Consider the following 11,423-nt stretch of genomic DNA (forward strand, 5'->3'; position numbering starts at 1 on the left):
ACCAAGATCACTGATTTTGAAAGTTTCTGTCTTCAATTTTGAATTCTAACCTTCTTCATAAACAGATTATAGTTTAATTGCTTTGGTTTTTATTTGTATTTGTAGTATTGCTGCAAAACCCCTAAAATGTATGTTTGTCTTAGCGTAATCAACCCAAATAAAATAAACACTGTTGTATGATATGAAACCGAGCACAGGTAAACAAGACATCAAAAAGACGTACACTTTCACGTATACGCTGAGCTGCCGTTTACTCCTCCCTCTCCCCTTCTCTCCGTGCTGCTCTTTGCTAAACAGGGCAGCATGTGATGAATGGCAGCACTGGGTGCTTTCGCATGTTAATGTGATATCTCATAAAGCTTATCGGCCCTAACGGGTCAGCGAGGTCAAGCGCTGAGGGGTTGAGTATAACAGCAATAAGATTGCATCCTTCTCGTCCTGCTTGACAGTGTCGCTTCACCTTCTCCCTAACACGCACGAGTTTCTCTCACGCACACACGCGCACTTTTGCGCTCCAGACGCTTAAAAAAAAGGGAGAGGGAACGATGTTCGGATGCCGGCTCTCGGAGGAACAATGGAAGATTTAATTTAGTGGAGAGACTCCGAGAAGGATACGGTGCAAATGTAAACAAGGTGCACCGCTCCATAAAAGTGCCATCGCCTGTAGACATGTGCACAAAGCTGTAATTCAGCCGGCTATCGCCAGAATAAAGCCGTGTAAGCTGTTGTGTAGTGTTGCAACCACCGCCGCCTGCAATGTGCACGCAGCCTGGCCGGGACTTAACTGTCCAGCTTTTCAGAGTTGCTTTAGCCTCGACCGTAGTTTGGCTACGGGACAGAAAAAGCATCTGAGCACTGAAACCCTATTAGCCGTGGATAATCTCAGCCATGCTAGTCTTCACCTCGCTTCAGTGCAGAACACATTAGCAGTCGTACTCTGTAATGGCGTACTGTATGCACGCTAGTCTGGAGAGTGTGTTTGCGATGTTGCAATCAAGCAGAGGTGAAAACAAGGGCACGGGAAAGAGCTCAGACTATGAGCTCAGGCTCAGGGAGGGGACTGGACCTCAAATAGTTCCATCTTTATATATAATACGCCTGAGAGGGAGTGTGTTATTTCTGTATACATTCAGAATATTCAGCATGAGTTAGCGGTAAAGAATATATATATATTTGAATGTAAGAAATGTCGAACCACAGACTGTGATACAGGAAGCTGCTGTCAGTGTCCCCGAAACAAAGAGGAAGTAGGTGGGGTAAGGAGGAGAGGGTGAGAGGTAGAAAGGTAATTTATTAACTTCCTCTAACCTCGCTGTGCCTGCGCAATACAGGCTGACAAATGGCCTTGTGGAACAGGATGATGGTCTCTTATTACCTGCACCCTCTTTGCTTAATCCAAAAACAAGATTTCCAGGGTGGTTGCACATGCAGTATAGAGATTGATGAAGTGGCCTTGTCTGCATGACGTGTAAATGTTTGGCCGTATGGAGGACGAAGGTGGCGCTGGCTACGCATACAGGTGTAATAAAGACAGCTCGGCAAGATGACAAGTGTCGGATGTTTCATGCACTCTCTTTTTATCTGCATTTTTTTCCCCCCAAGGTCAGATCATTGACGCTTTGTTCCAGTTTAAGTAAATTGTACCAAATGATGGCGACTTTGCTAACTTTCCGGTTTACAGCGTTTGTCCTCCTTCGCTTTTTTTGCCACGTTTAAAACTGAAGTTGAAAGTGTTGTAGAGCTTTCGGCATATCACCCTGGAAATGTAATTACCAGATGAGTAAATACTGTCTGGACCGAGTCGGCACATTGAACAGTATGGCTGCATGGGCTAGCAAAGATTGAGTGACATTTTATATCCTTTTATATTTCCGCCTTCAAATGTGTATTAACTTATCATTCCAAAAGCAGGTAAGACTCAGAAAGATGCATCCTTTTGATGTCATGTTTATTGACTCGCTAACCAAAGGAATGTGCGACATCTGCGTACTTCAAAAGGCATTCAGGTACACACACACGCGCACACACACACACACACACACACACACACACACACAAACACACACACACACACAAGCACAAGCATTTAGCTTAAGAGGAGAGAAAAAAAATTCCTCACCGAATTTCTGGCTACAGCTTTGGCTTTCTTCCCATAATGGTGTGTGTGTGTGTGTGTGTGTGTGTGTGTGTGTGTGTGTGTGTGTGTGTGTGTGTGTGTGTGTGTGCCTAACCAGCATGCTGTTACAGACTTCACCAGCTTGGGCTACAGCTGTGGATTCGTCTGCTTAAACAAGGCTGAGTCTTTGTGCTGTGTGTGTATGGATGAGTGTGTTTTTGTGTGTGCCTGTGCGTATGAGCGTGTGTGTGTGTGTGTGTGTGTGTGTGCGCCGGGAGCCAGGAGTACGAGTTTCTCTTAATGCTTGCCAGCCGATTGCTCCTAAACATTGGTCTTGGCTTTTCAGAGGCGCACAACACTGGTGCTATTGGAAGATAAAGAACAGGCCCATTTCAAGTCTCGTGCGGAGTTTTAGCGTGAAGCAACAGTGACAGCTTTCCTGCACGGGGAGGGGCATGAAACACAACTGTGCTCTAATTCTATCTGACATGTTTTTCTTCTCCGCCCTCCATCTTTCTGTCACCTCCCCAAAAAAACCAAAAAAAAACTAAACCTATGGTAGTAAGTCATGTGGAAGAAAAGCTGTGCCTCTGGCTGACGGACTGCAGGACAGTTGGGGGGTTTTTTTTGGTAGCAATGTTACAATGGAGCAGTTCTAATGCAAGTTTTATCATGCTGATGACTGACTAAAAGCAGTCGAGTCTGAATGTGTGTGTGTGTGTGTGTGTGTGTGTGTGTGTGTGTGTGTGTGTGTGTGTGTGTGTGTGTGTGTGTGTGTGTGTGTGTGTGTGTGTGTGTGTGTTTATAGATGTCTCCTCCAGCAGTGAGAAGCATGTGACTGTGGCAAAAATCCTTTTTGACATCGGATGAATGGACAGTTTCTGCAGCCTGCTTGTGTTCTCTGTACATGGCATTAACCAAAGAGCGAAGCCTTCTACTTATACATACACATCTACAACATTTCATGTTTCGTCTGCAATAAAGCCAGCCAAATGTTCCTTAATTTCAGCATTTCCTCCTTGAAATACATTAGAAAAGTCGCAACGTGCAGCGGTTTGTCAGTACATGACAGTTTGCATTCCATCATCATTTAATATCTGCTCTGTCTTAAAGAAACATGTATTGGCTCAGTTTCAGGACTTAGGAATTGTCAGTCATTTACATGACAGCATGCAGTGTCTTTTTACGCCACATCCCGTGTTCAGTGAAGTTAGAAAGTCAGTATGTACACACTCATTGTTTTCATCCGTACGCCGTCAGTCTGGTCACTGAGGCTGTGGCTTGCCGTCTGTCTAAATGAACTCCTCTGAGAAGTGTTCTGACAGGCCTTTAATCTTCGTCTTTGCCATTAAACACTCTAGAATCATTTGTAGGGGTTGAAGATGATCGAAGTCTCCGTTATATCCACCCCCTTGATAAAATGTCCTTGCTCATGCTCTGTTTGAAATGTTTTGACATCATGATTCTTGTTTTTGTGTGTATATGTTTTTGCAGCAACAGGGGGCAGCCACTACGGTGTACTGTGCAGTGGCTCCAGAACTCGAAGGCCTGGGTGGGATGTACTTTAACAACTGTTTCCGCTGTGTACCGTCAACGCAGTCCCAGGACCAGTCCAGTGCCCTCAGCCTGTGGGAGCTCAGTGAGAGGCTGGTGCAGGAGCGATCCGGCGGCCCTCAGACTCTGTGACCCCACGGCCTCCACCACGCTATATAATCCCTCAGCCCAACATGGCTCACCTGCTTAACCATCACCACAACTGATTGCTTTATTACCATGCATGAGGAAGGCTAAGATAACAAAGAAAAAAAATAATAAAAAATTACATTTAAAAAAAGGAATTGACAGGCAGTGCCAGAGAGGGCGACAATTCAGTCTGCTTTAATGACAGATATAAGCAGAGAAGAGAAAGTGATTTGTACTGTTTCTCTTTTGTCAGTCCCAAGCCACATGGGGTTCTCATCTTTCTTCTGCAAGGTGATTAGAGCTACCTCTAGAACACTGTACACTGTTCTCTAATCGACAACTAACACCAGGTTTTCTAGCTAAGGGGGTTGGTGGAAAAGAAGGTAAATAACGGAGATCCTCGTATCGCACTCAAAAAAAAAGTTTATCTAAAATATCAGGACATAAAATTGTCGTTATTGCCCATCCATCTGTACAAATCAACTTGAATGAGTAGATGCTGTAATAAAGGTGCAGAGATGTTGAGGGAAGCATATGTATGCTGTCTATTTACAAATACAACCACTGAAAAGAACAGGTCTGTATAGATATGCTGTACATAATATACATCGAGTGCTGTTCTTATTCACGTATGTTTCTAAATATTCTTCGAATTTGTGACTCCGTCTGCCCAAAAGACTCCCGATTCAGTCTACAGTGAACGTTTACAAAATTCGACGTTAATGCTAATTACAATGAAGCAGCATCTTCGAGCACAACAGGAGGGCCAGTGCTGGCTGAAGGGAAGAGTCTTGCAGTCATAAGAAAATTTCAGGTGGAACTTTCCTCTTGAACTCCTTATTGTATGTTCTTGTCCTTTTAGCTTTGTGAATGTTTGGAAAGCATTTTTCCCTGTAAAAGGTGGTCTTCGTTTGCTGACAACCAACTTTAGAAGAAAAGAAAAAATTCAGCAGAAGAAGAGAAGGTGGCAAAGACTGAAGAATGGCACCAGATCTTTTTTTTTTTCCTCGCTTCTTTCCTCCTTTTCTTCCTCTTCTTTTCCTTTCTTTTTGTAGGTTGACTGTTGTGCTTTGGGGCAGTCTTGGTGCCATGGGTCAGTCTGAGCTAGAAGCATTCCAGTGTTGTGGGAACTGTAAAGAGAAAAACAAATAAAGATTAATTACAGTTTGATTCTGATTTTTTTTTTCTTTTCACTGACAATTTATTTCTCTCAAAAATTTTCACCAAATTCAATGTTAAAATATAATCGCCATATTTTAGTGCAGAGAGTACACAATTTCTACACATGAACCGAGATCATCAGTGTAGAACGGCTCACAATACAACAGCTCCTTCTGAATTCATCATTAAAATAATGGTCTTTTACACATAACCAGTTTTCTGGTAAACTAAACCTCTACAAAGAGTAGTTCATTGTCACCATAACCTTAACCTGAGCACTAGCACATTTAACAGGTGTATATATTAGAGGTCACGTCCTAATAACTCTGATAATTGGAAACGCAGTTAATTAAATTTAGCCCTTGTTGTCAAACATTTGGGGTGAAACTTACAGAAAGGCCTTCATCAGAACTGCGGACTATCTATTCATATGATTATATTCGAATTGTACAGATCGTGGGTTTTGAACTGATACGAATACGAAGTGCAATTCTGCCTAGAACAGTGTCAGTGGGGGTCTGGTGGGGACTATTGGGATCTCGCCGGACATGAGAAAAGAGGTTGCACGATTGGAAGGGTTTTATTTTGCGAGGTGTAATATATCCAAAGCTCGCAGGACAAATAAAGACATTTCATTAACTGCCTAGTCAAGGTTGCATTGGTTTAAATTAGGCAACTAGTGTGTTTATATATTGGGGAAATAGAACTGAATTCTCTATAAAAGAAAATATCTCAATCGGTTACAAACAACAACAGATAGTGGTCCCGCACACATCTCTAGTTGAAAACAATGGCAAATTTGAGCAATAAGTATGAGCGACTGCTATTGCTGATGTTGAATTGCTATTGCCAGGATTTATAGACAGTGCTCACATTTCTACTGATGTTTTTAGTGTTTCCATATTGATTATATAAACAAAAAAATTATAAATCTCTATATTTAAATTCTGATTTCAGGTTTAAATCCAAATACAGTTCCAGATAAAAACAACTTTATTTCAGAGGAGATAACACGAGGAGAAAAAGCCAGGCAGTGTGGTGTAATGAACATCAACTGTGATTGTGTGTGTGTGTGTGTGTGTGTGCCGGATTGGTCAGTTGTAGCTCAGTGAGCTGTGTTGTGTGGAACTGTGAGTGCCTGTGTGTTTAGCAGCGCTTTGACCATGACCCGGAACAAGTCCATAAACAAACCGCCTGTCACACACATTATTCGCTCCAGCAGAGTAATTGACACATGAAGAAACCAATCATACAGCAGAGCTGACGTGCGAGAGTTTTTGTGCTTGGGCAGCCAGTGGAATCGATAGTGCACACAGACAGGTCCGGTTTCAGTCCCTGAGAGGACAGAGGACTTGCACTAGAGACACTGGACATTAGCATGCTATACACAGTGTCTTCCCACACTCTCTCTCACACACTGTCTAAGTCGTGTACCAAGCACTGAGTGCAGGTGGTGTATCTCCGTTCTGTGATGCACACAGAGACAGTACGCATACCAGCCTATCATAACTGCCATCAGACCTCCCACCAGATGGCCAAGATGTTCTGAGAAACGTGGCTCAATCTTATACAGCACGCAGCCACAAAAAGCCAATCTTCGATACGAAATAACTTGCTCTTTATAATACTCTTTATACTAATCTAATTCTGATTAAATCCTTTCTCCTCCATTGTCTGGTTCTTTTTTCCACTTTCTATTTCTCTCCACCTCCTTCCTGAATGGTGGAGGACAGGACCTAGAGAAGCATTAAAAATGTCACCGTGTAATAAATGTGTGCGAGAGAGAGAGAGAGAGAGAAAGAGAGGGAGAGGAGACATTGCTTGTTTTTGTCTGATATTGAGGCAGGTTAGCTAATGATGTGAAGCATGTAAACCTGTAGTGGCACTAAAGAATGAGTGGGAGAGGGAGAGAGCAAGCGTATGTATAAGATCTTATGCGCTAGACATGATGCTGGATGAAAGTAAATAAAATGTGAACACAGATGTGGAGTTTTCTGAGCCAGCCAGGTGTCATACTGTATTGTTTGCAAACAGCCTGAAAAGACAATTTCCATGCTCATGTACAGTTCATTTCTCTCTCTCTCTCTCTCTCTCTCTCTCTCTCTCTCTCTCTCTCTCTCTCTCTCTCTCTCTCTCTCTCTCTCTCTCTCTCTACACTGTGCTTTGACATCAAATTCTTTTTTTTTTATTCATTTTTTACACACTACCTGTGGGCCTAGCATGAACCATGTCTAAACCATATGTGTACTTAATGTGAATAGGATAAATAAAACATTTTTGAATAATGAAATGATCAGAGGATTGTGGGCTGATGTGGAGCTATAAATTATAATTTTTTAATTATAATTTACTGGACTTGTAATGCTCAAAACAAACCTGATCTTTCTTTGCTGGCCAGCCTATGAGTTGTGTAGATTGAGAGTTCTTGCATAAACTCTCATTGAAACCACACACCTACAAACACAATCACTAGCATTACAAATAATCCCTTCTCCAATCTTCAGAGCCAGAACACCGAATCAAACAACAAGGCTTAGATCTATATGGATAACTGAATGTTTGTGGACACCTGACCATAGGAGTGACCAAAAGTGTGGTTGTGGAAATTTGTGCTTGTTCAGCCAAAAGGGCTTTAGTAAAATCAGGTATTGATGTAGGGTGATGAAGGCCTTGGGTGCAGTCAGCATTCATCCCAAAGGCATTGAGGTAAGAGCTCAATAACAGGCCACTCAAGATCCTCCACTCCAAACCTTCATAAAGCTCATGTTTTGCACAGAGGGGTTGTAATTCTAGAACAGTTTAGGTTCTTTTCATTCAAGTATACAAAGACATCACATACAATTGTGTTCCTTCAACTTTGTGGTAACAGATTTGGGAAGAACCACATATGGCTGAGGAGGTACTTGGGAGATGGTAGCTTAGTGGTTAAGGCACTGGAATTTGAATCCAATGGTTGTCAGTTCAAATCCCAGCCACACTAATTTGCTGCTCCTAAACAAACCCCATAGCTGCTCAGATGTATGAATAAGATAAATGTAAGTCACTCTTTATAAGGGCGTCTGCCAAATGCCGTTCATGTCCTGTTGTCCATATATGTTCAAGCAATCTGACACTGGGTTTGATACATGAAACAGCAATTGCGTGTTGCTGATCACTAAACAAGCCTTCTTTTCTTACTTGTAAAAATGGCTCAATATGCTCGAAGGGTCGATATATATTTGGCGAGCATGATCCAAGTCTAAGGTCTGTCTAGGATTGATTGGCATTGGTAACCAGACATCAGTGACCATGAAGATGGTCAATGTCAGCAGAGTCAGGGTCCAAGACAGAGAGCTCCTCAGAGGCCAGAGCAGATAGGTTTTCAGTCCCCACAGCACAGAACAGAGCTCCCCCCAACTCCACACACACACACACACACACACACACACACACACACACACACACACACACACACACACACACACACACACACACACACACACACACACACCATCCACTTTAAGTACTGTGTCCTGTCCACTGATTTGTGAGCAATCCCATACATGCACATACAGTCATCTCTTGAAAGAGGCTACACTTAGATCTCAGGTTAGTGCAAAAGAACTGCATCCACTGATGCCTTACAGGAAGGATAAAGATTTCTTTTGTGTGTGAGGCACTGAAGGATTCATGAGGGTATGTTTTTCTCCTTTTTTTCAAAGGAAACTGCCGGTCCTCTGAGGTCTTCCCCACAAAGCCTTATTGATCACAGTATCGGAATCATTTGATAGTTAATCAATACATTTTCTTTCAGTGCTGTGCAGGAGGCCATTTCTCAAAGCCCAGCCTTGAACCTCTGTGCAGTGAAGACAGCCACTCTTACACACACTAACACACATTAAAGCTTCATTTGGTGCAGTGGCAAATTCAGTCCCCACTTACGACATTCAAATTGTAGAAAATTGTGAACTGATTGTCATCAACAGCAGCTTCAATTGGCACTAAACACGTTCAATATGCTGAGTTTTGTAGCATCGAGTGTGCAGTATTTATTTAGCTATTTAATGCTTGTTTCCACTTTTGTGATGCTTTTAAATGTTAATCTGATCTACAAGGTGGAAGTGGAAAAGAGGACAAGGTGGTTGTTCTGAGGTAACAAGCTCTGCCAATGACACCTCGATAAGACTGTATCAGTTCCTGTTTGCACAGCTTTCCATGTAACCAAAAGCCTCTCTCTGAACACACGCTCTGCGCGTACTTAATTTCCCCCCATTTAGAGTGACATACTCAATCTGGATCACTCTTTCATTCTCTACATGTTTAAATAGAGAAGAGACTGTGTGTGAGTGTGTGTGTGTCGGAGGGGATGCGCAGGAAAGAGAGAGAAAGAAAGAGTGGGAAGGGAATTATGACAAGTCCTGTACCAAAGCTATCATTAGTGCTTATTACGGATTGTCAGTAAATAGCAAGCTGCTCCCTGACCTGTGTGGATTCTCTCCAACCTCATCAACAGTCTGTCTCCCAGTTTCTCTCTGCCACACATCTGTGTCGAGGATGTGCAAGCTGTACAGCCATACTGTAAACCAGGTGCTTAATATCTACACTTCATGGAGCAATTACAGCACAGGAATGAGCTTTTAATTCCACCTTATTGGCTCAATATTGCTGCTGGTGTTTAGGGTTTTTTTTTGTTTTTTTTTTATCTCATAATTAGTTTTGAAAGGGCTGGTCGAACTCATTCGTTTCTACAATACCCCATGGCTTTAAACAACACACAGTTGCTACAGAGGTGTGGCGTTCTAAAAACACTTCTGCTGCACGAATGTACGGCTCTAATAGCACAATTGAAAGCTTTGAGACCACCAACTACAGCCTCTTATTGCTAACTGCACACTGACTGTGGCCAGAACCAAAAGCGAGCATGTGTTCCATTCAGGTGTTTCCAGCTTTTATAGTGTTTTAAGTGCTGTACAAACATTATGCCTGTGCACCGATTCGTAACGGCGCTTATAAAGCTACAGAGAAATAAAAATGTGATGATTGGAATTGTGGAACTTCCCTTACACTGCGCTTTGTTATTATGTTCAGCTCCTTGAAGCATACAATATAGCTGGTCAATAATCCTTACCATGAGTATATTTAGTGTATTATAACTTTGAAATTAATATTGGCTGTAGGAAAATAATTACAGCTCATTCTCTAAAGTTTCATTGGCTTACTGGCCTGTGAAATGCCAAAGTCTGTAGATATTTTTAATGATTCCAATCAATCCTATCACTCTCTGAGGATACACTCCATAGATGCAGGAGAGCAGGAAAATTTATCATCCAACTGCCAACCATAAACTGCCATCTCTCCAGCTCTGAAGATTAGCATGCGATTAAAATGTAGGTCAATATTTATTAGGGGCTGTTATAAAGTCGATTTTAGTTCTATGAAATCCCGTAGCTGACTGAAGTGGACTGGAGCAGCTCTTAGCTGATTGATATTAAGGGTCAGTGTGCATATTGATAATTTGTTAATGAGAAAAAGTCTCAATTTTGCTCACAAAAGAAATCTGTAAATGCTATCGTCCCACAGTGATTGCATTTTATATTTGTATTTATGAAAAGTCTATATTCATTTCCTGATGAATTCTTTTTCTCAGACTCTTAGATCGCTTAGATTACTGAATGTGGCATTGTTTTGAAACACCCTTTTCCCCCCATTAGACACGTAAGTCTCTGCATCGTATGCTTTTTTAACGTGTATTTCTTTGTTTAACCTTTTCTTTTAGTGTGCTTGCTTTGCTGTGTGTGCACGTGTTTTTTGGGGGGGGGTTTTGCAGGTGTGTATTTGATGTTAGCTGTTTTGATGATTGCATAGTATTAAGCAATCAGATTTTAACCTCACTGTGCAAACTTCAGAACATCTTGCATTGTTCAGCATGGGGTTTCTATTTGGTTTGACCTTTATCTTAAATATTATATAATTAAAATATTTTTAGTACAAATAAAAAAATGTTTTGTGTTCAAATCACAGTGCAGCCAATGTGTCAGTTTTGCTACATTCTTTTTATAAATTGGGATTCAAAGTCATTGAAAGATCATATAGAATGATTCACATATATCGCGTGATTCATTCGTGCAGATCGGAAATTGTTATTCATTTTATGACAGTTTTTGTTGCCATGTTAAATAATAGAGCTTGTAATGTTTCCATATGCAGACCATGTATCACCAGAAGAAAACAATGGTGCACACTAACCATCCCCTTGATTAGGGATACCTGTGCGCCTAAACATGTGCAGATGCAGTTATCTAATCAGCCAATCATATAGTAGCAGTGCAAATACAAAAAAATCAAGAGCTTCCAGTAATGTTCACATCGAACATCAGCATAAAGAGAAAGTGAAATCTTCGTGACTTGGTATAGTTGATTACAGATGAGCTGGTTTAAGTGTTTCATGAACTTTGGATCTTGTTGTATTTTCACACACAACAGC

The 11,423-nt window shown here is 41.6% G+C and overlaps 3 protein-coding genes across 4 annotated transcripts in view; 2 read left to right on the forward strand and 1 right to left on the reverse strand.

Moving 5' to 3' along the window:
- The window catches only part of wwox (WW domain containing oxidoreductase), a 186,734-nt gene extending 181,765 nt beyond the window's left edge, over positions 1-4,969 (forward strand). The window contains exon 9 of the mRNA XM_083546446.1: positions 3,611-4,969. Coding sequence (XP_083402572.1) covers positions 3,611-3,802 — 192 coding nt within the window. The 3' untranslated portion in view covers positions 3,803-4,969. The remainder of the gene's footprint in view (positions 1-3,610) is intronic.
- Positions 1-11,423, forward strand: part of urahb (urate (5-hydroxyiso-) hydrolase b) — a 464,718-nt gene that overhangs the window by 267,065 nt on the left and 186,230 nt on the right. The window lies entirely within an intron of this gene.
- Positions 4,794-11,423, reverse strand: part of mafb (MAF bZIP transcription factor b) — a 64,068-nt gene continuing 57,438 nt past the window's right edge. The window contains exon 3 of one of the 2 annotated variants that reach the window (XM_083546477.1): positions 4,794-4,929. The gene's annotated coding sequence lies outside the window, so the exon portion shown is untranslated. The remainder of the gene's footprint in view (positions 4,930-11,423) is intronic. The other variant, XR_014534305.1, reaches the window with a different exon arrangement.

Source organism: Silurus aristotelis (assembly GCF_946808225.1).
Source record: "Silurus aristotelis genome assembly, chromosome: 7".
NCBI classification, from domain to species: Eukaryota; Metazoa; Chordata; class Actinopteri; order Siluriformes; family Siluridae; genus Silurus; species Silurus aristotelis.